We start from the raw sequence: 26,663 nt of genomic DNA on the forward strand, positions 1-26,663 counted from the left end.
GGAAGAGGCATCATGGCTGTTGGAAAGCAGCATGTAATTTATCTCCCGTTTTAGGATAAAAAAAAGAGGGCAGCTATAAGGCAGAGGCCTTGGTCCCAAGCCCCTCTATCTGATAAATGCTCAGTGTAACATGCTGAAGTTGTTGATGTTTGTGCTCCCAGTCCGGAGCTACAGTGACCACATTTGTCTATCCATTATGCCCTCATCCACAACTGACATGTGCTCCCTCCTGGCAGCCTTCACTCATGAACAGTCAACTGTGCCACACATCGGGCCACATGTGACCACGCACAAGACCACAGCTGCCACCTCCATCAGCAGCATCTCCAAGACCTCTGTCTCCACAGGAGCCAGCCCACCAAGCAGCACAGAAGTGCCTCTGGAAACAGCCTCTCCACATCCCAGCTCTCCACCTGCCCCCAGCAGCCCGCTCAGCACCCGGCTGCCATCCACTGCCACCACTTCCACAGCCTCCTCCACAGCAGCTCCCAGCACCAGCCCCAGGCCCACACCTACAACCCTGAGGCCCAGGGCTTCTTCCCCAACAACCAGTGCTGCACAGGAGTCTCCTGTCACAGAGTCCTCTGCTCCCACCACGGCCAAAACCAGCACGCTTCCATCACCTGCTTCTTCTCCCTCCTCAACGGTGTCCTCAACATGGCTCAGCTCCGCACAGCCTGGTAGGCTCCTGTCTGAAGCCAATTTTTGATTCTTTCTGACCAGCCACACAGGCTGCTTGCAGAGTTGTTTTAATTTTTCCTCCCTCATTCACCTTCTTTCAGCTTTGGTACTGTGGTATATGGCCTTAGTTAGGGCTCTGGGACACTGGTCTCTCCCATGGGGGCTGAACTGCCAGTCTCCGAGGCAACAGTCCTTAAGCTCTCCCTATTCCCTGAAGGGACACATGCATATTCACACAGGGTCCTCTCCCAGGAATTGGTAGAGGGATGTTGCCTGTTGCAAGGCACTCTATCCATTTCCTCCCGTTTAAAGACAGAAACCAGACAGCTTCAGACAGAGCCCACAGTCTCAGTGCTCCCTTTTTCCCAGGGAAGACTCAGTGCAGCACAGCCGTGCTGTTTTTGTTCATATCCTAAATCTGAGGCCTCTGGCCACCTCCATTCCAACTTTTGCTGCCCTCATCCTCAAAAGCTCTCTGCTTTACTTCCAGCAGCCTTCACCCACAAACAGTCAACTGTACCACACATCAGGCTACCTGTGACCACAGAGAAAATCACAGCCACCACCTCCATCAGCAGCACCTCCAGGACCTCTGTCTCCACAGGGAGCAACCCACAAAGCAGCACAGAAGTGCCTCTGGAAACAGCCTCTCCACAGCCCAGCTCTCCACCTGCCCCCAGCAGCCCACTCAGCACCCGGCTGCCATCCAGTGCCACCACTTCCACAGCCTCCTCCACAGCAGCTCCCAGCACCAGCCCCAGGCCCACCCCTACAACTCTGAGGCCCAGGGCTTCCTCCCCAACAACCAGTGCTGCAAAGGAGTCTCCTGTCACAGAGTCCTCTGCTCCCACCACAGCCAAAACCAGCACGCTGCCATCACCTGCTTCTTCTCCCTCCTCAACTGTGTCCTCAACATGGCTCAGCTCCACACACCCTGGTAAGGCTCCCTCCTATGCATCCTGGTGCTTCCCCCCTCTCGCTGTTCCACTCATCCTTTGCAGCCACACAGGTTGCTTGCAAAATGGTTTTATTTTTTGCTCCCCATTCCCCCTTTTTCTGATTTCAAACACTACTGTCATCTTACTTGGTTATGTATCTGGGGCACTTCTCTCTCCTATAGACCCTTATTCTCTTAAAGTTGACTGTCTTTACGCTCTCCTTGTTATTAAATGGAGACTTGCATATCCAGACAGGGTGCTCCTCTAAGAACAAGTACTGGTATCTTGCCTGTTGGAAGCTACTATATCCATTTCCTCCCTTTTGAGGACAGAAGCCAGACAGTGGCTTCTGGAGAGGACTCCCAAGCCCAGTGCTTGTTTTTTCCAAGAAATACTCACTACAGCACTGGCATTTCATTTTAAATCCTATCCACAATCTGAGTCCTCTGAGCACCTCCATTTCCTACTCTTGTTGTCATTCACAACTGACCTGTTTTCCTCCTTGCAGCCTTCACCCATGAACAGTCAACTGTGCCACACATCGGGCCACCGGTGACAACACACAAGACCACAGCTGCCACCCCCATCAGCAGCACCTCCAAGACCTCTGTCTCCACAGAAGTGCCTCTGGAAACAGCATCTCCACAGCCCAGCTCTCCACCTGCCCCCAGCAGCCCACTCAGCACCCAGCTGCCATCCACTGCCACCACTTCCACAGCCTCCTCCACAGCAGCTCCCAGCACCAGTCCCAGGCCCACCCCTACAACCCTGAGGCCCAGGGCTTCTTCCCCAACAACCAGTGCTGCAAAGGAGTCTCCTGTCACAGAGTCCTCTGCTCCCACCACGGCCAAAACCAGCACGCTGCCATCACCTGCTTCTTCTCCCTCCTCAACTGTGTCCTCAACATGGCTCAGCTCTGCACAGCCAGGTGAGGCTCCCTCCTACCAATCCTACTATTTCCTTCTGCTCTCCCTTTCCCTTCCTAGTTTCCAGTTGCAAAGGCTGCTTGCAGAGTTGTTTTAATTTTTGCTTACCATTCCCCCTTCTCTTTGCATTGGATCACTGGCATGGCTCTACTTAGGTAGGGCTCTGGGACACTGGTCTCTCCCATGGAGGCTGAACTGCCAGTCAGTCCTTAAGCTCTCCCTATTCCCTGAAGGGACACATGCATATTCACACAGGGTCCTCTCCCAGGAATTGGTAGAGGGATGTTGCCTGTTGCAAGGCACTCTATCCATTTCCTCCCTTTTTAAGACAGAAACCAGACAGCTTCAGACAGGGCCCACAGTCTCAGTGCTCCCTTTTTCCCAGGGAAGACTCAGCTCAGTGCAGCACAGCCGTGCTGTTTTTGTTCATATCCTAAATCTGAGGCCTCTGGCCACCTCCATTCCAACTTTTGCTGCCCTCATCCTCAAAAGCTCTCTGCTTTACTTCCAGCAGCCTTCACCCACAAACAGTCAACTGTGCCACACATCAGGCCACCTGTGACCACAGAGAAAATCACAGCCACCACCTCCATCAGCAGCACCTCCAGGACCTCTGTCTCCACAGGGAGCAACCCACAAAGCAGCACAGAAGTGCCTCTGGAAACAGCCTCTCCACATCCCAGCTCTCCACCTGCCCCCAGCAGCCCGCTCAGCACCCGGCTGCCATCCACTGCCACCACTTCCACAGCCTCCTCCACAGCAGCTCCCAGCACCAGCCCCAGGCCCACACCTACAACCCTGAGGCCCAGGGCTTCTTCCCCAACAACCAGTGCTGCAAAGGAGTCTCCTGTCACAGAGTCCTCTGCTCCCACCACGGCCAAAACCAGCACGCTGCCATCACCTGCTTCTTCTCCCTCCTCAACATGGTTCAGCTCCTCACACCCTGGTAAGGCTCTCTCCTACCCATCCTGGTGCTTCCTGCTGCTCTCCCTTTTCCACTCCTCCTTTCCCACCACAGAGGTTCCTTGCAGAGTTTAGTTTTTGCTTTACATCCCCTTCTTTCTGCATGGGAACAGTAGTATGGCATTACATTGTTATGGCTCTGGGGCACTGGTTTCTGCCATGTAGCCTGGCCTGCCAATGTCAAAGGGGAGTCTCCTTAAGCTCAGCCGATTCCTTGAAGGGTCAGAGACATGCATATTCACACAGGGTCCTCTTCAGGAAGAGGTAGTTGTAACTTGGTGTTGGAAGCTACTGTATCCATTTCCTCCCTTTTTTCTGAAAGAACCAAGACAGCAGCTTGTAGGCATCACCCACAGTAAAGTCTTCCCTTTTTCTCAGGAATACTCAGTACAGCACAGCATTGCTGTTTTTGTTAACAATAGCAACCTAAGGCTCCTGAATATACGCATTTCTTTTGTTTCTTGTCCTCATCCTCAACTGACCTCTGCTTTCTTCCTGGCAGCCTTCACCCATAAAGTGTTGACCATGCCACATGCTGTGACACCTGTGATGACAGAGAAGACCACAGCTGCCGCCTCCATCAGCAGCACCTCCAAGACCTCTCTCTCCACAGGGAGCAACCCACCAAGCAGCACAGAAGTGCCTCTGGAAACAGCCTCTCCACAGCCCAGCTCTCCACCTGCCCCCAGCAGCCCGCTCAGCACCCGGCTGCCATCCAGTGCCACCACTTCCACAGCCTCCTCCACAGCAGCTCCCAGCACCAGCCCCAGGCCCACACCTACAACCCTGAGGCCCAGGGCTTCTTCCCCAACAACCAGTGCTGCAAAGGAGTCTCCTGTCACAGAGTCCTCTGCTCCCACCACAGCCAAAACCAGCACGCTGCCATCACCTGCTTCTTCTCCCTCCTCAACTGTGTCCTCAACATGGCTCAGCTCCGCACAGCCTGGTAGGCTCTTGTCTGAAGCCAATTTTTGATTCTTTCTGACCAGCCACACAGGCTGCTTGCAGAGTTGTTTTAATTTTTGCTCACTCTTTCATCTTCTTTCAGCTTTGGGACTGTGGTATATGGCCTTAGTTAGGGCTCTGGGACACTGGTCTCTCCCATGGAGGCTGAACTGCCAGTCTCCAAGGCAACAGGCCTTAAGCTCTCCCTATTCCCTGAAGGGACACATGCATATTCACACAGGGTCCTCTCCCAAGAATTGGTAGAGGGATGTTGCCTGTTGCAAGGCACTCTATCCATTTCCTCCCTTTTTAAGACAGAAACCAGACAGCTTCAGACAGGGCCCACAGTCTCAGTGCTCCCTTTTTCCCAGGGAAGACTCAGTGCAGCACAGCCGTGCTGTTTTTGTTCATATCCTAAATCTGAGGCCTCTGGCCACCTCCATTCCAACTTTTGCTGCCCTCATCCTCAAAAGCTCTCTGCTTTACTTCCAGCAGCCTTCACCCACAAACAGTCAACTGTGCCACACATCAGGCTACCTGTGACCACAGAGAAAATCACAGCCACCACCTCCATCAGCAGCACCTCCAGGACCTCTATCTCCACAGGAGCCAGCCCACCAAGCAGCACAGAAGTGCCTCTGGAAACAGCCTCTCCACAGCCCAGCTCTCCACCTGCCCCCAGCAGCCCACTCAGCACCCGGCTGCCATCCAGTGCCACCACTTCCACAGCCTCCTCCACAGCAGCTCCCAGCACCAGCCCCAGGCCCACACCTACAACCCTGAGGCCCAGGGCTTCTTCCCCAACAACCAGTGCTGCAAAGGAGTCTCCTGTCACAGAGTCCTCTGCTCCCACCACGGCCAAAACCAGCACGCTGCCATCACCTGCTTCTTCTCCCTCCTCAACTGTGTCCTCAACATGGCTCAGCTCCTCACACCCTGGTAAGGCTCCCTCCTATCCATCCTGGTGCTTCCTGCTGCTCTTCCCTTTCTACTCATCCTTTGCAGCCACGCAGGTTCCCTGCCTACTTGTTTTAATTTTTACTCTACACCCCTTTATTCCTGCATTGGAACAGTAGTATGGCATTACATTGTTATGGCTCTGGGGCACTGGTTTCTGCCATGTAACCTGGCCTGCCAATGTCAGAGGGGACTCTCCTTAAGCTCTGCCTTTTCCTTGAAGGGACACATACATATCCAGACAGGGTGCCCTTCTAAGAACAAGTACTGGTATCTTGCCTGTTGGAAGCTACTATATCCATTTCCTCCCTTTTGAGGACAGAAGCCAGACAGTGGCTTCTGGAGAGGACTCCCAAGCCCAGTGCTTGTTTTTTCCAAGAAATACTCACTACAGCACTGGCATTTCATTTTAAATCCTATCCACAATCTGAGTCCTCTGAGCACCTCCATTTCCTACTCTTGTTGTCATTCACAACTGACCTGTTTTCCTCCTTGCAGCCTTCACCCATGAACAGTCAACTGTGCCACACATCGGGCCACCGGTGACAACACACAAGACCACAGCTGCCACCCCCATCAGCAGCACCTCCAAGACCTCTGTCTCCACAGAAGTGCCTCTGGAAACAGCATCTCCACAGCCCAGCTCTCCACCTGCCCCCAGCAGCCCACTCAGCACCCAGCTGCCATCCACTGCCACCACTTCCACAGCCTCCTCCACAGCAGCTCCCAGCACCAGCCCCAGGCCCACCCCTACAACCCTGAGGCCCAGGGCTTCTTCCCCAACAACCAGTGCTGCAAAGGAGTCTCCTGTCACAGAGTCCTCTGCTCCCACCACAGCCAAAACCAGCACGCTGCCATCACCTGCTTCTTCTCCCTCCTCAACTGTGTCCTCAACATGGCTCAGCTCCTCACATCCTGGTAAGGCTCCTTCCTAGCCATCCTTTTCCTCCTTGCCTTTCCAGCTCTCATTTTTTCTGTCACTCGACTGATTGTCCCTACCTCCACTGTTTCTTTCAAAAAACACATCCCAGTTCTGCATTTGTGGGGCTGCTTACCCCTCTATTACTTTGCAATTGACCAGTTTGTTTTCCCATTGTATTCCTGGGCTTGTGCACTGGCTCTGCTTGGGACAGAGCTCATTATTGTTCCCAGCAGGTTTCCTGCTACTGCATTTTAGATGTGAGTCCCAGCCGGTGTTGATGGCACATAAGAGCTTTGGTGATTGATCAGGAGTGCCCGCTCCACCCCTGGGCTTCCTCTATTTGTCTTTCTGCCAGCCAGGGAGTGGGCATGGGGTGGTCAGGAGTCCATCAGGGACACAGCCTGCATAGCTGGCCCAAAGCCAGCATCCAAGGAGACACTGCATGCCACCGAATATCATGCTGAGCCGTACAGTGGGAGACTAGGGCAGTTACTGCCAGGTAGCCATTGCTTGGAGACTGGCTGGATATTGGCAAGTGGTGCAACGTGGTGAGTGACTGCCTTTGCATCTCCGTATGTGGATCCTCATTTGGTTTTTAATTTCTTCATTTCTAAAATCTGTCTCTCTCTGGATATGTGCATGTGTTCCTGCTTTGGCTTTTCTGATTCTCTCCTCATGTCTGAGCAAGGGGAGAGAAGTGTCCAGGTGGGCATTCTCAATTTGACCTGTGCCTTCCTCCTGGCAGCCTTCACCCATGAACAGTCAACTGTACCGCACATTGCACCACCTGTGACCACGCACCAGACCACAGCCACCACCTCCATCAGCAGCACCTCCAAGACCTCTGTCTCCACAGAAGTGCCTCTGGAAACCTCTCCAAATCCCAGTTCTCTGCCTGCCCCCAGCAGTCCACTCAGCACCCAGCTGCCATCCACTGCCACGTCTCCATTCTCTTCTGCTTTGGCCTCAACCGTCAGTACAACATCTGTGCCTACATCCCTGACTACTTCCACATTTATGTCTGCTGAGAGCACTACACATCCTTACTTCCAAAACACCACATCGACTCCACATGGCAAAACATCTTCATTTGCTGTCCCTACTAGTATCTCTGCCCAGTCTAGGCCAGCATTGATCCCAACTGTTTTGTCTACAACTATTACCTTTGCTCCCCATGTTATCACGACGGCTTCTACAGAGTCAGTTGAACAGAGTTCCCTGCGAACAACAACACTGACCACTGCCCACACAACATCATCTCCTTCTCTCACCTCTGGTCTTTCAACATCCCTGTCCTCTGTTGTGCCATCAACAGTGCCGCACGGTAATGTATCTCCATCTCATTTCCTCTATCATGGATTTGCTTTGAATGCCTTTTTTTTTGATGAGCATATGAATTTTTTTTATGTATCCTTTGGCTATGATCATGTTTGTATCCATTGGCTCATCTTTTTTGTCCTTTCTGCAGTTACTTTTCTAAAGCTATTGTCTGATGTCTTAGATTTCATACAGGTTCCCTGCTATTCAATATTTTAAACATTAAGAAGTGTGAGTTAGAGTCTAACAGGATTCACTTCAGGAGAGCCACAGAACCTTCACTCTATCATCTTAAAAAGCAGTGTAAGAAACTTCTTATTGGAACAGGCTATCCCCTCATTACCCTGCAGCCTTCCTGTTAGCTCTCACATGCTTTGCACACTTGGGCATATAGATACAGCATCTTAGTCTACTGCCCAGTTAGAAGTTATCTTATTTTCCAATTTAAAAAATCCTAAAGTCATACTACAGCATTAACTGAGCCTCCCCTGCAATAATGTTCAATAATCTATAACCTTTCTCTCAGCAGAGGACCTGACTGTGCTTAAAAGATTATTGTGCAGGATCAGGTGTGAGCAGTGTATGAATTGCCTTTACAGTTTTCAACATCTTTGCCTCCTTAATATAAACTTCAAACACTGTCTTTGAACTCCTTGGAAAACTTGTGTTGTCAGTCATCTTTCTGCTACATAAAGTGCTTAGTGTGGTGCTTCAAGGCAGGGGAAAATACAACACTGACACAGAATTGTTACCTAACATATAGCATTACACATTCTCCCTAGCAAGGCAAGTTGTGAACTTCTGGCTACCTATAAATATATCCTTAAAATGAGTAAATTAAGCAATTTTCAAATAAGTAAAGTCTGTGAACCAGAAATAATTCTACCAGAATGAGACAACTGGTTGCTCTCTTTGCATCTCTGTGTTCTCAGCATAGGATTAGTTTTTCCATGCTGGACTGAGTATGTACTATATTCTTAACTGGATATTTTTGCTTATTTGTAATTCCAACAACTTTTGTTTTCTTAAAAAATTATTCTTTTCTTTTGTTGTCCTCCAGAGTAAGCCTCTCCTGCAACTTTAGTGCCCAGTTTAAAACCTTCTCTTGCTGTGTAACTCACTCATGACTTGTTAATTATCTCATGCAATAAGAATGGTTTTCCAGGAAACCAAATATGGAGGCTTTGGGCATCTAACAAAGGTCACTCAAGAAGACCAAGATGAATTATAGCAGAATTTTTTTCTTTTTACATTTGACAGAGCGTTGTAGAGAAGTTGAATATGAAGAAGAAATAACTTACAAAGGCTGTTCCACAAATGTTACTTTGAGCCGTTGTGAAGGATCATGTACCTCTTCAACAAAGTAAGGATAACTGAGGCTGTACAGTACTAAAGTTGTTTTCCTTATTTGGTCATCTCTAAGTAGGGAAATTCATGAACAACTGTGCCTTTATAATTCAGGGAGGAAAATGTGGTTAGCATCCACCCAGCAATGTACAATGTTGCTGTGTAAACTGGTTAATGCAACAATAAGGTCATTAATTACACAGGGATTTACATCTAATCAAGGAAGGTCATCTCACTTCCTTAAGTTTTTGTTGTTTTGCTTTTAAAAAAAAGCCAGACATCAATACTCCAGGTTTGGAGAGCTATTTTGTTGTTTTTGATGGTTGGGGGTTTTGTTTTGTTTGTCTGTTTTTTAAAGTGGTTTAGACTATAAATACCTATTTCAAATAGCTAAGATAGTAAAATAAGAAATTTCATCTAAGGTAACTAATGCCACTTCAGTTGTCTCATAACATGCTCCTAGTAGTGTAATTCAGGTATATTTTATAATTACAAGGGCACTATCTGAGCCTGTGCAGTTCTGCTCCCCATTAGGAGAATTTGACAGGAAATCAAGGCTTCAATACAAGTAAACAGTGCAGCAGTATTAGAGTTCAGTTAGTGGGGGGGGGGGGGGGGGGGGGGGGGGGAAGTTACATTCCCAACAATCCAAGCCAATACAATGTTCAAGAATGGAAAACAATGAAGGGTTCTGCTTTTACAGAACTAATTTAGGAACTAGTTTAAATTAATCCTTATGCTAAAAATTGTCCCCTTCAAAGCACATTCAAGCATCCTCCAGCATTTGAAAACTGAGCGTCTGACCTTATATGCTGAGTTGACAAAAGGGCTGTGAAACCTGGAGGAAGACTTTTAGAGTTAAGGTTTGTCTCAATTGCTAAGAAAGTTGTGTTAAAACCCAGTTTTAACTGAAACCAAGAAAACTTTTCTCCGCTTCAAAAGAGGGTTTTCAGAAAAAAATATTTTCCCTTAACTCTCCTTTCCCCATAACTGAGTTCTGGCCTGTTATTGATACAGTTTCCTACTGACAAAGAGAAAAGCAGAACCAAGGCCAAGCAGGAGGCTGAACATGGTCAGGAATCAACAGCCTGAGAACTGCAGTACTATAAGGACAGACTCAAATCCTTACCTGCCTATTCAAGCTCTCACTTCACCTACCTGTGCTGTGAATTCAGCAATTAAGTGCAAGTCTTCTACCTTGTTAGCTGACCTCAAACCCAGAACTGGCATCATACAGCCACCACCTCAGCTTCCAGCACTAACTGTGCAGTGGGAGAAAGGGGTTCTCCTTGCTCTCTGAACTGCAAAAGGAACACACACAATTCAGCATCTGCAAAAGAGACCTTCTGTAAACTCTAAGTAGTCCAGTGCACAGCTTTAACAAATTTAATCCCTAGGTACTTTACAAATATTCAGAAGGCCAAAAAGAGACCAGGGGAATCAAATTCTATTAGTTTTCCAGTGAAGTCTGAGGCCTAACAGATGATGAGATCATAGAATCACAGACTAGCCTGAACTGGAAAGGACTCACAAGGATCATCAAGTTCATCCTGTTCTAAAATGGAAGGCAGCAGCTGAGTACACCAGAGTTTCTGCCTCATGAGAACTTAAAATGGAATAATTTCCCACATTATTTGTAGTCCTGCAGGTGACAGAAGCATTCAGCTGAGGGCTGTGCTCTTTCCTCTAAAGATCTCACCATAGGAAAGAAAGAAGTTCATTGAAAGAAGTTCACTTGAAAGGCTGTGAGCCTAAAATGCTGTAATCAAATGCCAACTGATTATCCCTCCCTTCCACACAGGCTGGATGTTGAGAAGATGATGGTCATCACAACATGTGGCTGCTGTCGGCCACTTGAACTTCTTAAGAAGCAATTCCAACTGCCATGCCAAGACCCAGATAACCCTGGAAGAAGGCTCACCACAGAAATAATTGCATTTAGTGGCTGTGTGTGTGACTTCGACAGTTGCACACACTAGCCAGACCTGATGGCTGCAGATACCATTTTTTGTAATTAAACCCTGATCACAAGTTAATCCTTCCACAGCTCATTGCTGGGTTCTCTTGTACTGATTACACAGACAGCCTTGCTGTCACGCTGCCTGAGCAGCTGCCTGGACTACCAATGGAGTCACCAGATAAATTATTCCTGATCAGGAGCAGGGTGGGGTGCACAGGAGGAAAGAAAGAACAGGCACAGAAATAAAGAACAGGCTGAGGGTGGGGATCAGGAGGTGAGACAAGAAACTGTTTGGCCTTGCTCAGCGCGATTTATTCAACCAGAGCTAAAACCTGGCCCATGCACTGGGCAGTATCAGAAATTTAATAATCAAATAAAGTAGAAGGAATTGAATTTGCTAACTTTTTTCTCCTTATTTGACCAATTATTTAAACTGAAAAATAGTCCATTAGGTTCACTACAGTCAACTTGACCCTGTGGAAGAGCACACTACTTCGTGGGAGAAGGGAAGTGACCTGTTCCCTGCCTTTGAAAGTGGACACAGCATGTGTCTCATCATCCACAGATGACAGGGTTGGAAAGCAAGGTGCTACACAACCCAAAGGTGAATGGTGAGGTTTCCACAAGCACCCTTAGTATGGTGGGACATTTCTAGAAAGGTAACTAATACACACATGGAGCAGCTTTGGGATAAAGCAGGAAGCTGAAGGCATTTCTTGGCAAGAAATGAAAGCCTACACGCGTCTAACAGAATACAAGTGGTTCACTCACAAGCAATTTCTACTTTCCGCGACTCCAGACAACCTTTACATTGTTGCAAGTCATTTAAGAAAAAGCTGTATGATTGCAGAAAAGCTCAGAGTGCCCTTTTTCCCTTTCAGCAAATGTAAGAGAAGAACCTGAAGCATACATTTAAAGCTTATGAGGTTATTTAGCAGTTTAGATTACTCTTCTTCTACAGTGCCATCAACCCTGCATCCAATACAGGTGTGTGCTGCTTAGCTCATGTACTTACTGCTGTTAAACACTCTAGAGAGAAAGATTTTACACCTGGGGTTTTTAAAAATAAGAGCATTTATAATTTATAACCAAACAAGAGCAAAATCAAACTCACTTACTGGGGGAGCAGAAATCCATAGACCAGGTAAGACTCCAGTGAACAAACCCACCAGTGTTTCTCAGAGAAGAATCACAGCAATTGTGTTCCACAACAACCATTCCACGAGAATATTTTTTACGCCTTCATGCCCCCAGACAAAAAAAGGACAGTTTCATCACTGGTCTAATCATTTATTTAATCTTAATATGTTCTTCTGATGAATATAGTCTAATATATAGTCTTCTATATGAAAATTCTCCACTTAATTTGACAGAACTTTGTTTTATACAAATAAGACAATCACCATAAATGTTACATACTGGAGTGTAGGTCAAGAATGAACATATGCTACCTGTTTTGCTATTCAGTTATTTTCACATGTCAATGCCTGAAAATACTGCACTTAAAAACAATAACACTGTTTACTGCAGAAATTACTTTGTCTGCTTGACAGGATACATCACTGGTAAGTTAACCATCATTCACAAAAAAAATAAAATCAAGTATTTGTCTTTAATTTGTTCACTTTTCTGCTCATGGCTTCATTGAGCTGACACTGAATACAAAGAGTGAACAGTCATAAGCTTAACACAGTCACCACTGAAAAGACACTTTCCCTTACCCCCCCTCCTTCCCACACTTTAATGCACATTTTAGCACAGCTTGAACCAAAGCAAAGTGAAATAAAGTAGTGCAGTGTCTCAAGGTGTCCTTTAATGAGGGCACAGAACATTTTCAGGGGGACAGATATACAACAGGATTTGGAAAATACAAAAGAGAACCTCCTCCTCTTTGCTAAGACTCCCTTTAGTTCAGCACATCAGATTTTAACAGAGCAGCCAAGAGCATGGTTAACATAACAGGACTAATAATGAGACACAGAACATCGTGAAGCCAAAACAAAAGGTATTCCATCAGTATTTGCCAACTGCCCAGCCTGACCGCAGAACCACTCACCAAGATTTTCAATGACAATATTTATGATTTAAGAGTCTTAAGTAAGAAGAATTTGAAAGGCCTTAAAGGGCCAATTGTTCCAGAGAACTTTTGCAGAAAGACCAGGCCTTTAGCCTAGTTTTCAGCCGTAATATCCAGTTACCAGCAATTTCTGGAAAAACAAAACACATCCCCCAAAATCCACACATCACAGCCAAACCTTTGTTCCTCATTTTTCTCTTTTACTCAAGTACGATCAGGAGCCTTCAGCCAAACCAAGTGATAATCTCCCAGTTACATCATTTAAGCTCAAAGCACTGAAGACAAAAAGCAAGGCACACTCAATCATGGAGAATCCTGTCCCCTGCTGAGAATGGGCAGCATGACAGCAGCCCCATTTAAATGTATTTTCAGTGTCGCCACCATGACTCAACACCTTCATTTCCTGGGCACATTTGCCTGTATGTGTTCTGACACAGCAGTCCCAGGCTTTCTTTCAGTGACCATGAGGAAATCTTGACCTGAGGTTCCTTCTCCTGTCAGCAGGAGCTGATTTTGTTCACCATGATCTGTAGCTCTTGCTGACACCAGCCCAGGGTTTCTAAGTGGGCCACCTCACCTGCTTTGGTTTAGCAGCTTCTGTTGCACCTCAAGGCTTGAGGAGCATGAGTCAAAGTTTCTGTCCACTGACTTCTGCAGAGAGGCTGCAAAGAGTTTGATGTGAAACAAGGTACAAAGACTTCGGCTGTAAAAACCTCTAGAAAAGCTGAACACTTTTGGGTTTTCTACTTTCAGTTTCAACAGAAGTTTTCTATACCATGTTGGACATTTTTACCACTGACAGAAAGGAAACTGCTTAGGTGTCAGTTATTCAGCTCTTGAGTCTGAACATTAATGTACACTGGGGAAAAGATATTGATTAAAATCACATTTTCACCTAAGAGTGCATGCCTTACAGCCCTTCAAGGGCCCATTTCTTCCCACTTCTTTTATACACCACTAGTTTCTGCAGTTAATTGTATCACATCATTAGGACTATTACTTGTCAAGTCTGATGGCAAACAGAAAAAACATGGAACAGAATATTTAACTTCACTGAGAAACAACGAACAAGTATATACTCATTCACCCCCTACCAGAGAAGCTCACCTCATTAATGGAGATAAGCAGGAGGATTAAGAATAGCTTTTGAAATAGTGTTCAATCCAAAGATCAGAAAACATTAGGATGTAAAATATTACAAGATTAATACCTTTAAGACTCTGGTCCTGTGGCATTTTTCAAATACAAAGACTGGTGACTCAACATAAATGTTCACTTTAATCAGATTCAAACACATCTTCAAATCTGCCCTTCCATCCAGTAGACAACTTGTGGCAATGTTCAACTGTACAAAATTTTGACTCTACATCAGCATGGGAATTAACCTTCCTGAGCAGCAGTACACTGTTTTCTTTCAGCTGAGAGCAGAGGAAGTATCTCTTAAAGGTACTGAAGCAGAAGGTTTTTGAGCTATTTTCAGCTGAAATCCTTGATTGCCACAACGAAAACCATTTCCCTTCAACAAGTTTAAAAGCCTGACCTCTGCAAAAAAAGGAGCAAAAGACAGCCCTCCCACCCTTTATGTAACACACTAAAAGCCATTTTTAATGGAAAAGTCACTTCCCTGTACTGTACATTTTATAGTCTTAATTTCAAACAAGGGTCAAGTCCTATTAAGGCAGGGAGCTGGTATTGGTTAACATTGCAGTACTCAGACAGTGATGTACAAGACATTTATTTGCAGTATGATGACAGTGATATAAGTGGAAAAACCAAAACTGACATGGTTAATATTAAAACTGTTCTGACAGCAATTCACATAATCTCTGAGATACAGCTTCTTTACTTGTTCGTAGTGTGAGCCTATACATCTGAAAAAGAACATAAAATACTATTTAAACAGTTTGGCATTAAAGGAATGCACAGTCAACAGTGAAAACTAACAGTTACCTCTTACTTGCTTTGTAAGCTTTGTTAGGAAAAAGATCTCATAACAGTCAGAGGCAGCAAGCCACTGAGAATCACAGCTTTTTCAAACCACTGGCTGAACCAACCCTATCTTCAAACCCTTGTTGAGAATTACTGTTACTCAAGTATTTTTGGGCTTTAACAGAAAGGTGTTGTCCAGAATATCTGTTAAAGAGGAGCAAATGCTGTGGAAAAGTCTAAAGACCCTGTACAACCACTTCTTCAGGGAACAGAAGACACAACCACCCAAACCCTATTTTGAATCCTCAGGTTATTTTGGTAACACCTCTGTCAAAAAAGCTTTAGTAAAAATACTCTTAACATTGTATTACTTGCTTATGCTTTCATCTTTTAGCCTATTACTCTTTTAATCATTTAAAGTAGCAAAAGGAAGCATACTTAATGTGGTCCAAAGTGCACAAGACAGTCTGGAATATTGTAACCATCTCTTCCAAGAGGAAAAGAGAATTGCTCTGAAGAAGCAGGTTACCCAGCTGGGCTAGGACCAGCTGCTACAATTTAATTTCTTGTTGGAGTCTGCAGTCATAAGCAGCTATTGCAATAGTGCTTTTTAAATATCTTAAAGGAGTTTCAGATACACAAAAGTATTTAGTTCAAATGAGAACTTGTATCTAAGCTGGAGACAGTTACACAGATACCTGTGCCTGGAGGTTGGGTTCAAGGCGCAGCAAGCATCCAATCTGAGTGGTTTTTGTGTGTATGATACCAGCACCAACAAAGTTAGCAGGATTGGGATCTACCTCCTCAAGCAGGGCTGATCCAAATCCAATTATCTGTGAAAAAAAAAACAAGATTTAGATGTGGGGAGAGGAAGACACAAATACCAAGTATACTCAAACTGTCACCATCAAATAGCAAAACAAGGAGGAAATTAATTTTTAAGTCTTCGAGACTACTTCATTACTACAAATTTTTGAAGGCTGACCATGATAAATAAGCTATTTATAATAAGGCTCTTTTAGAAAGCAACTGAGAAGCAAGTTAAGATTTAACATCAGTCTACCCCAGTTTTGATACAGCCATTCCTGTACACAGTCACTGTTCCTGTTACACATTCCTGTTACAGTCACTTCTGTTTTGCCTAACGCAGCCAAAAAGTCACTTCCTTTTCCAACCAGTACCTCAAGTATAAATTAAGGCTTGAATTATCTTCCAGTTCAGTTTTAAGCAGTGAATCGGTGCTTTCTTAAACAGCTTCAAGTCTCCAGCTGCCACTGAAGACTGCATCCAATTCAAACCACAGCTAGAAGCTGTCCATTCAACTCAGCACTGCCATGACCTATCACACAGCATGGACTTACTTTCACTGGATGATCCAACTGCCATATAAACAAAAATGCATAAAGTTTGCTTATACCATGTGCTAATTTGGGCTGGGATAGAGTTAATTTTCTTCCTAGCAGCTCGTATGGGGCTCGTTTTAGATTTCTGCTCAGAAGAGTTGATAACACAGGGATGTTTTAGTTATCACTGAGCGGGGGTTACACAGAGCCAAGGTCTTTTCTGCTCCTCAGCCCATGAGTGAGGAAGCTGCGATGCACAAGGAGCTGGGACAAGCCAGGACAGCTGAACAATGGGATATCCCATACTGTAACATGTCCTGGCACAGCATGTAAGGCTGAGAAAGGAAAGGAGGATGTTCAGAGTGGTGTTCTGCCTTCCTAAGCAACTGTTAAACCCAATGGAGACCTGCTGCCTTGGGGATGGCCAAACTCCTCCCTGCCCATGGGAAGCACTGAATTAATTCTTTGCTTTTCCTGTGTGCATGGCTTTTCTTTTACCTACTGAACTCTCTTTACCTCAACCTACACATTTTCTCACTTTTACCCTTATTCTCTGTAACATTCCACTGGGGGAGAGTCAGCAAATGGCTGTGTGGTGTTTAGGTGCCAGCTGGGGTTAAAACATGACCTGCCATTGCCCTGTACACTATGAATTAAAAATATCACCACCACCCACCTTTGCTTTCGTGATCTCTGCATCCATCGGGTGCTTTGCTTTAAAGATATTCTGAACTTCCTGTTTGGGACTGCAAGACAAGGCAAGATAAATACATTATGAACAGCATTTCCAATAGCAATTAATTCTACTGAGAGACCTCATGGCTTACAGGATTGAGTATGGGATAAGGTACTGCACCAGCTACATTCACAATATATCTTTCTCCTCCCTTGCCCACCATAAGAGGTCCAAGTATAGAGTCTTACTTGCTCAGCTGCTTCCAACGCTGAAAAAAGTCTTGAGAAGACATCTCTGTTGGCTGGAAAAATTTATTCAGAGTGATGGGTAATTTTACTGAAAGATTTTGAAATGTTCCACCGTACCTGCAGATGGAAGAGAAAAACCACAGTGCTTGTGGCAGCCTCAGCAGTGTCAGCAGTAAGCAACCAAGCAACTGGGGAACTGTTTATGATCAGAATCCATCAACTGCACATGACATTTCTAATATACAGTTTCAATCCACTGTCAAATAAATTTATTTTCTCTCCTTAGATGGCAATAGATGAATTGGCAGAATTGCTTATAAGGTTCTCTCAGCTTTAGCATAGGTTTATCCTTCTAGATAGCACCCTAAGGGGCAAAAATATGTCCTTGGGAAAACATACCAATAAAAACCAGTTTAGACTAGAAAAACAGCATGTAGCCCAGAACTCAGGATTTTATAAAGCTGAGCTGATGTTGAGTGGACAGAACAAGAGTCTATTTCTGGTTGCATACACTTCCAGGCCAAGTTATTTGCAGAAATGTTCTTGGTTTCCAGAAGGGAGAAGTTACTGCGTATATTCCTGTCAAGATTTCTTAAGCAAACAGGAAGACTGCTGTTTTACATAGATAGCAGAGACAGAAGTCATGGAGACATTTTATCAGTAGCTGCTTCTTGACTGTTTGGTTTGGCTGGGGTTTTAAACCACATTGTTCCAAGTGGATTCTCCCTAGCACCTTAAAGCTTAATTAGATCAAATTTTCAAGCTGTCTACCTAAGAGAGCTTTCTGTGTCCATATTTTGCATTTCAGTCACAGGGCCATGCCAAATTTAACATCTTTCATCCAATTAATTCACTAACATTTGAATCCTTTGTTTTACCTGAACTGAATGTTCAGGATTGGAGCTTCCATGAAGTCTGACACACATTCAATGTTCACAACCTGCTGAACCTGTGCACCTCCATCCACTGTGGGGTCAACAGGTTTTGTCTGAAGATTCAGGCGTAGAAAAGTTGTTAAGGAAACAGATCAATGAACTGATAATATAAAAAGAGCAAATCTTCCAAGAAACTCTATAAGAAATTAACATCATGTTTCCACTCATTCTCTGTGTGCTACTGAACATTTAAAGCTCAGTTTTTTGTACAGGAAAAGAGTTTGTGGGGTTTTTCATATTGACACATATACAAGCAATAGCTCTGAAAATTCTCAGTTTAGTGGATATTCTTAAAGAAAGATGCCCTTAAAAAGGTGTGAAGGCACAGAGACTTCACAATAAAAGCCACAGGACTATTCTGAACATGACAGAGATGCCTTGAGTCAAACAAGCCTGATTACTTAATGTCCCAGAAATCCTAAATTTGCAACACCAAGCATTAGGGGCCAGCCATGAATTAAGTACCATCATCTTGGTAATGCATCTCCATGTCAAATTTTAGCCTATCTGCTAATGCCGTACTCAAAGGACACATTTCTACCTCTGCTACTTCATGTCAGTGGTGCAAGCTACAGTTCCAGTACCTTCTTATTTAGCTTGATTTCTTGTTATATCAAAAGTAAAATTTGTGTTTATAACCAGGGTGTTAAGGAAAGAATCTTTCATCCCTGCTCAAGACTTGGTCTTCCTATGAGAACTTCAGAGAGCTATCAGCAAGTTTCTCATTTCTTCATGTTCAAGGACACTGTGCCTTGATCCAACAGATTTATTATATTGTGCAGCAATAAACCACAAAAATCTAATAAGAACAGACAACTCCTACTACATTTAAGGATATATGACTGAAGGTCATCTGAGCAGATTACTGTTGGAGTAAAATTCAAGAACTGTGTTGATGTCTTATTACCATAGAATATGAACATACGTCCTGGAAAGAGAAGAACGAGACATCAGAATTTTTAGGTCATGTAATCGCATTGAACTACTCATGCTTCAGTTCCCTTTCTACCTTTCTTTAAAACCACTTTTAAGAACAAAATACACTTTACATGGTTTATCTCACCAAGACATTCACAGTTCAAAATGCAGCAATTTAACCAAGCCATTAGATTTCTCCTACAGTAGCTGTCACACAGGCAGTTAAATCATCAGTGAAGTCTCTCAATTGCTGGAGAATTTTGTTAAGATGCTACTATGTCACCACGAGTTTTACAGAAAGGGAGAAGCAAGAAATTCTATTGCTAGCCTGTGTTCAAATTCCATCTCCTTCCTAGATGGTTCCAGTATCCTGTGCATTCAATCTCATCTGAAATGCATTGTGTTTCATATCATAACAATAAGCCATACTACAAGATACAAATTTTGAGAAGAATGGTGCTTTACAAACCTGGCTGCACCAGCCATACAAATAGGCAGCATGAGCTGGAATGCTGGAGCTAAACACCTCTATTTCATATCAGCTACCAAAACAATAAAAAAAATTCAAGGAAGCAAGAGCCTACACAAAAGCCAGGGATGCGCAACAGTGGGAGCTGTAAAACAGCTAAGGCCTATAATGCTATTTTCCTCTTCAGGAGCTGAAAAGTGAGTCCTGTCTGGAATATCATGCTGGTATTGTGATTGATAATGCAGACAGCCAACCACAGCAATACAGATCTTACCCAGGTTCTGTCGAAATTCAGATTTCAAGCCAATTTGTAGCAACTGATTTTCAAATAAGACTCCATTATTTTTACACACGAACCTAGGGGAAGAGAGGGAAAACATGTTTTAAATTGAGCCATATTAAACAATATTTAGAACCACAAAATTCAGGGTTTACACAGAGGATGAAGATTGCGGTTAACCTAGAATGCATCAGTCTGTGAGAGAGGCCTTTGCAGAAAACTGCAGTTAGAAAAGACAATTTTACATCCAGAACCACCACTTGTAGGACACTAAAAGAACTGACATTTTTATTTGATAGGCTGTCTGAGAAACTATGAAGGAAACCACAATATGCTATATGCACACACACTGTCTAATAAAGGACCAGGCAACAGGATTTTTCTTTTTAGTCTTGAGAACTTCTGAAACTCATTAGGTTTGTGCAGAATTGAAAAGTTTGAAGTTTTGACTGTTTTAACCTGAAAGAAAAAAACTCTCCTTGATTTATCATTTCTGTATCACCTAAGCCAACTAGAGATGTACATTTTCCATTTTGAGAGAGGAAGCCCATTCTCCAGTGATCTCAGTCCTTTCTATCACCCTTCACTTAAAAGTAGAAGAGGTGGTCAGCAAACATCTGCCTTTTGCATCCAAGGCACTTAAAACACACTCCCAAATATTAGTACTTTTGACTAGTACTCTGTTTTTTATTTATTTCCAAGTAGTTGCAAAAACTTTACATACAACTGGCATTGCCTCATTTTAGAGCAGTGTGTGGTAGCACTAACTTGTAAAGAAGACTCTAACCTGTGTATTCATGAGCCTGTCACAAAATCCACAGCATCCACAGAGGTGTTCTAGTCACAAGTCTGACAGTACATGTTTCTCTAGTCTTGCTGGTATTAAGTTAATGAACAATATAGTTTTTCTTTATAACTATATTCTGGAAATTGCCCAGCCTTGCAAGGTTTTAGTATTGCTTACTTGTGAAAAAGCTCATCAGCATCATGCACAGTATCAGCTGGTTCCTCAGAAACTACCTCAGATGAAGCCAGGTCAGGGCTAGTTCAGGCAGCACAAAGGAAGAAAGGCAGTAGCGACAGAGACAGCAGGAGTTAGTAAAGACAGCTTAGAGCTTAGTTACTTCTTTTACCTCCTTCCTCAAAAATGGCACTGCTGAGCTTAATGCACGAGAAATTGATTAGCTGCCCTAGCTCAGTACCCTAGAAAGGTTTTAGGCATTAGGCAATGTTTTCCCCCACTTCTCTCCCCCATCCCACCCCGACTGCTAGAAAACAGCAATCCTTCACGAAGAGAGCTGAAGGTGTTCAGTAAATGTAAACCTCTTACAGAACCAAGTCCTTTCAGGTGTTTAACTGTGACAGCAAAAGTGTTTAAGTTCAAAATCAAAAAGGTAAGCTGCATATTGACTACTACAAAGATGCGCTTAAAAGCAGAGGCCTCATCAACCTTAGGCACCCTTCTAATTACAGGTGCACAATCAATACCTAAAAACACACAAGTATTAAGCATAGGCAAGAGTACACAGGCACACAGAGAATGACTTACCCAAGCAACAGATTAGAAACAAAAGTGACAACAGCACTAAGAAAAGGCAGGAAACTGTAAACAGCAACTTCTCAGTATCATTAGAGAAGCATTTAATAATCTACAGACAGACCAAGGAGTTGGGCAATTGCTACACTTTCTTCTGCAGAGAGAGAAAACTCTTTTTATGTAACATTTGCTTATGAAACTACTAGCATTGGTTCCTCTTTGTACCCGCTTAAAAAAAAAAAAAAAGAGGCATGAACAAGCTTGTGTAGCTTCCTAAAGCCCTGGTTTTGTGTTGTATGATCAAGTATCACTTCAGGCCTTCCAGCAGAAACACAGATCAAGTATTAATCACTGCAAACCTGCAACAATGCATTGCCTGATATAAAATTTTGATGAAAGTGCCAATGATCCAGGCAGATCAGTTTCCCTAATTATGTCTTTTATATTAAGACGCATTGAAAATTTGTTGTGCCAACATTCAAAATTTGGTCCTTGACAACAGTAATACATTCTTATCCAGTAAGACAACTGATTTTAAAGACTTTCTGTGATTTTATGCCGTTCATTCCCAAAAATTTAGCTAAATAACATATGAGAGTAGCCACAGGGACTTTTAATAATAATGGGGTTAATAACACATTGTACCTACACTACACTTACTAATGTATTTGTAGTATCAAATTTCCTTTAAAAAAAAGAAAACCAATTGTTCTTTATCCCCCTTTTCACACCCCTTTGTCAGACAGTAGAACAATTGAAGTGTAGCATTAAAATATGGGAAGCAGTATCCTGGATACAATCCATCTCACTGTTTCAGTAGCAGCTTGCCGTAAGTGGAGAGACAAGAATACTTTATGAAGAGAAAATAAGAATAAATGTATTCATATCAGGACAGATAACCCCCACTTCAAGATGTATGGAGATGCACAAGCAGCTTAATTTAACAAAGAAACAAAACCAGCATGAAAACCAGACACTACTGTGTGGCAAATATCCTCAGGTTGAGTAGTACAGACTCAGTTTTTCCATTACAAGAGATATTCAATAAAGACAGCACATCCAGCAGAGTGTCCAAGAACACCTCTCTTGCTGCAAAACTACCACCCAGGAATGCACTTAATATGCTGGAACAAAACCAAAAGTTATGTGTGCTTTTCCTTCAATCCTGTTTCAACAGACAAATTCTCCTTCAAATTCCTTTCAGGGCGACTTAATTACCTCGCAAAGTTGTCATCAGAACCAGGAGCAAGAGGTGCAACTGCAGAAGCTGAATCTGAAAATACATCCACGAGCAGGCTACCACTAGAGGAAGGTGGGGGAGCTGAATTGGTGACAGGGGCAGCACCCAGACCCAGCAGATCCGCCGATGGAGAAGGAGTAGACTAAGGAAGACAAGACACTCCGGTGTTACACTGCAACAAAACTACAACAAAGCTGTCTCGTTTGCACAGACAACTACGCTATGGCACAGTGCCTCTCCCCACCCCAAATCCAGGTTTGAATGGATGTAATAAGGTTCACAAATGCAGCAGCTGCCACGCTGAATTTCAGCTTAAGGTCATTTACAGGTATGGTTTTCTTTTTTTCCTTTGAAGAGAGTTAGTCCATCTAACTGTTAAATAAAAGCAAAACCAAAATTCATCTGTCTAAAATCAGAAAAATGACAAAGATGAGAGTTTTTCCCCCCTTTTCTTTTCCCATTAGTTTCAAGGGAAAGTAAGTACTGTAGGGAATAAAATTCCCATGTTGCTTTTCATTTATGAAGAATCCATCAAGAAAGCAAGTGGCTTTTACACAAAGCTAAATCACAGGTCATCACAGCATCTTTAAAAGTGACTATCAGTTTAATCCTGGGTTTCTGAAGCCTAGCAAATCTTAGAAAGAATGCCAACCCAACCAGCAAAAATAGCAGAGCCTGTAGCCAGTTCAAGCTGCAAACACTAGAGGAAGAGACAAGATGTTTAAAGTGTTTTTTCCTCAAATAGAACAAATCAAGCAGCCAGGACACAATCATGCAACAGAGGCTGCATATATCTGCCCAAGTCGCATGCAAGTACAAAGCACAGACTGTTAATCAAAATGGCCATGTATTAGACATTAGCAGCTTCCACTATGCCAGATAATCTGAGGATGAGTCATGAGATGTACTTGGATGAATCTGAAATCTTGTTTTTGTAAGCCAACTCCAAGTTATCATTTACTCCATACAGTATAATGAAAGACTGGCAAAAGACTTTAAGCAGCCAATCACTAGGATCAACTAAAAGTTTGGACCTCAAATTTCTTAACATTTTTGCAATCCAAACGAGATAAAGCCACTGGTGAAGGTAACACTGTGCAGTTTGTTACATGGCTGCAACCCATTAAGTGAAGCTCGTAAAGCACAATGCAGTATTAACTGCCAGTCACTTCAATTTGGCATTCAAACAAAATTTTGCAACTTTTCTGCTGGAAAGAGATTTCTGTCCAGTCAAAAGTGTTGCACTTGGAGTAGCTACTCTTATACACTGCAGTGACTAAGAAGTAAATTATTATGCTATAACAAACTGCGCAGGGAGCATGCTACAGTATTTCCTTCTCTAGGTAATCTTCTATGGCATCTTAAATCTAATTACAAGTTATTCTCAGCATTAAAACCAGAAAGAAATATTACATTATGGGAAAAATTGATCCTACCAGCTTTAACTGACAATAAAATGAGAAGTTTCAGCTCAGAAGGAAAAATCATGTGGACTTGTCAAGCATAACAGAACTCAAATAGTACTGTCAAATAAAAAGTAACAACTTTGTATTGATTTAAGAACATCCCAGTGAAGGTAAGTGTTGTCCACTTCTATTAAAAACAATAGCCCAAAACAAGATGCAAAACAACATGTTAGACAAAGCAGAAAAAACAGCTGATACTCTGAAATTCAAGTTAACTCCTTTTAAATAAGTTAATTTTATAAACCCACCCTCAGTGCAATTTCATCAACAAGGAAATTCCCATCTCTAAAAGTAACAGCGACATTTTTCAAATAACAATATATATTTCAAATAACAATATATAAGGGAGTTTTTTAGGCTGCAGACACTTCGTCCCCACTTACATAAGATTTCCAAAGGAAAACTGCATCCAACCATGCAGTGAGAGGAAAGCAGCTGTACGTCCCCTGCTTACAGCAAACACCCACAGCCTTAAGTTTCAGATGGGAGGTTTTAAATCCCCAAAAAGCCACTTTATGAAACCAGTCTTTTCTCATGTGCACACCATCTAAATTAGTGAAATAATAGCTTTTAAACTCACAACAACACTGGCATTGACAGAGGCAGGTTCAGCACTTCCATTCATATCAGAACTCCTCTCCTTTTTGATCTCTTCCAGGTCAGTAACTGTGCCTGGGCCTTTCTTCTTCTTCAGTTTAGCCAAAATGGAAGATTCCCTCTCTGGAAAGGGAGGCATTTCTTCCAACACTGTAGCCTTACCATAGAATAAAAAAGTATTAGTTAAACTTCAGAGAAAAAGCCAAACAAGCTTCTGAGTCTTTGAAGAGACACACCCTTATAGACTGCATAAAGCAAAAGCAGAAGTAGTTACCCGCACAGAAAATTATTATGCAGTTTACTGTAGTGAGGGATTGATCGCTTTTTTGAAAGAAAAAATGCTTTAAAACTTTCTGAAGTCCTTCCAAAGCACTTGGTTAAGAAAACAGGAGCGTATCACTTCTCTGAAACAGTGATAATAAATTTAAAAAAAGAAAATTTAAATAATTAGACCATAGTAGACTTAAGGGTCCTTAAATCAAGTAGACCTAGACTTAAACCACAGAGAATACTCAAGTTTCTACCCAGACCTAAGCATTTATTAGATGTCAAACCCAAATGTGCCATGCCCTGCTCAGACCTGAGAGCACCAGGTTAAATCACTGAACTTCAAGAGACAAAAAATTACACTTCTCCTGCCCACCATCAAGTCCTCAAAAGAAAGCCCCAGCCTTTTAATTAGGAGCCTCTATTGTGCCAGCTTTCCCTGGCTTCTCTGCTCCAGATTAACATGTCTTAATGGTCATATGTCCCACTACAGCAGTAACAACTTGGAATTTAGCTCTAAATTAAAGATGACTATAACAGAATTAAGAAGACTAAAAGAACCAGCATCCATATTGTAATCCTGAGATTTCTGAGCAATCAGGTAAGGTTTAGTTGAGTTTAACTTGCTGATAGAGTACTGCATAATTAAGAAAATAAACCTCTATACCTACCAATATATCAGTACTAGCAATAGTACTGAGCCTCAAATACTCAACAGCTCTCTGCTGCAGCTCAACATCAGCATTCTTTAGCTGACTGTCACTGCGCAGCACATCTTGAATTGTAGTTTTGATTTCTGGAAACAGGTTCACAAACTTGATGTAGGTAGACAGAAGCAGAGCTCGAGTAGGAACACTACACAGATGAAACTTGGAATGTAGCAAGTTGAACTGGATCAGGGGACTTAAAAGAAGGAAAAAAATGTGTTCAGTGTTTGTAGATATGATAATCCTTATTACTGCATTATTAACAAGAGCTGAATGATTTTTAACTAGCCTTTAGGAATGCTAGGAATTAAATTCTTTACAAAAAGCATTACTACTTCAATTCAGTATTTTAGAAGGTGTTTTACCTTGATCTTGGATCACCTGCTATCAGATTTCCAAATTCTCCCAAGATGTAGCCACCTACTTTTACAAGATTCTCATGGCATGCTGGAGCTTGAAGGGCCTGTAACACATTAGAAATCATTGATATGCAATGTACAAAAAACCCCATCTTTTCTGTCACTTCCATTCCCAGGCTTCTCATCTACTTTCCTGCAAGAGCAGACTGTGGATCTAGGCACTACAGAGTACTTATGACAAAAACATCATGGGTGATATGATTTCACAGAAGACTCTAATGTGAGTATTACTTGATTTAGAGCATTCTTAGGCCCATCTAGCAGTACTGTGGACTTTTGATAACAGATAGAGCTCCTTAAGTTTCCCCTGTTATGTCATGTGCTGCTTCCTTAATTCTTAGCTCATTTTGAAAGGGAATTGAAAACAGTGACTCTCACCTCGAACACAGTCTTTGCTGCATATCCTTGCACATCATCCCTGTTGATGACAATCTGAATAACTCGGTACCACACTTCTTCACTGACATAGTCACCAGCAATGCGAATCAGATTCAGGATTGTATCCACGTACCAGGTGTAATCCACTGCATACTTCTCAGCTAGAATTGCAACCTTCAGAACCTGAGCACACAAAACAGAACACAGAAAGTTGACTAGCT

General features: G+C 43.3%; 2 protein-coding genes across 5 annotated transcripts in view; one reads left to right on the top strand and one right to left on the bottom strand.

Moving 5' to 3' along the window:
• Window positions 1-837: 837 nt before the first annotated feature.
• On the top strand, window positions 838-9,184 carry LOC143694387 (uncharacterized). The gene is made up of 8 exons (XM_077180553.1): window positions 838-1,618; window positions 2,128-2,547; window positions 3,060-3,491; window positions 4,011-4,454; window positions 4,949-5,392; window positions 5,909-6,328; window positions 7,078-7,656; window positions 8,910-9,184. The coding sequence occupies exons 1-8, from the start codon at window positions 838-840 to the stop codon at window positions 9,014-9,016; spliced, it is 3,627 nt and encodes a 1,208-aa protein (XP_077036668.1). The 3' UTR covers window positions 9,017-9,184.
• Window positions 9,185-12,225: 3,041 nt separating this feature from the next.
• The window catches only part of AP2A2 (adaptor related protein complex 2 subunit alpha 2), a 44,416-nt gene continuing 29,978 nt past the window's right edge, over window positions 12,226-26,663 (bottom strand). For 2 of the 4 annotated variants that reach the window (XM_077179945.1, XM_054635240.2), the window contains exons 11-23: window positions 26,443-26,625; window positions 26,011-26,108; window positions 25,610-25,841; window positions 24,655-24,828; window positions 22,587-22,750; window positions 20,796-20,873; window positions 19,826-19,908; window positions 19,003-19,092; window positions 18,108-18,231; window positions 17,230-17,346; window positions 16,982-17,051; window positions 15,661-15,795; window positions 12,226-14,904 (exon numbers count right to left, since the gene is read on the bottom strand). In XM_077179945.1, the coding sequence (XP_077036060.1) occupies window positions 14,827-14,904; window positions 15,661-15,795; window positions 16,982-17,051; window positions 17,230-17,346; window positions 18,108-18,231; window positions 19,003-19,092; window positions 19,826-19,908; window positions 20,796-20,873; window positions 22,587-22,750; window positions 24,655-24,828; window positions 25,610-25,841; window positions 26,011-26,108; window positions 26,443-26,625 (1,626 nt within the window). In that variant the 3' untranslated portion in view covers window positions 12,226-14,826. The remainder of the gene's footprint in view (window positions 14,905-15,660; window positions 15,796-16,981; window positions 17,052-17,229; window positions 17,347-18,107; window positions 18,232-19,002; window positions 19,093-19,825; window positions 19,909-20,795; window positions 20,874-22,586; window positions 22,751-24,654; window positions 24,829-25,609; window positions 25,842-26,010; window positions 26,109-26,442; window positions 26,626-26,663) is intronic. The other 2 variants (XM_054635234.2, XM_054635233.2) reach the window with 1 other exon arrangement.

The sequence above is a fragment of the Agelaius phoeniceus genome, chromosome 6 (assembly GCF_051311805.1).
Source record: "Agelaius phoeniceus isolate bAgePho1 chromosome 6, bAgePho1.hap1, whole genome shotgun sequence".
Lineage (NCBI taxonomy): Eukaryota > Metazoa > Chordata > Aves > Passeriformes > Icteridae > Agelaius > Agelaius phoeniceus.

Excerpts from the sequence above, each read along its gene's own strand:
- LOC143694387 (XM_077180553.1), top strand. The coding sequence starts at position 838 with ATGGGGGCTGAACTGCCAGTCTCCGAGGCAACAGTCCTTAAGCTCTCC. Across the intron at positions 2,548-3,059 it reads GCTCAGCTCTGCACAGCCAG|CCTTCACCCACAAACAGTCA; the intron begins GTGAGGCTCCCT and ends TACTTCCAGCAG. Across the intron at positions 5,393-5,908 it reads GCTCAGCTCCTCACACCCTG|CCTTCACCCATGAACAGTCA; the intron begins GTAAGGCTCCCT and ends TCCTCCTTGCAG.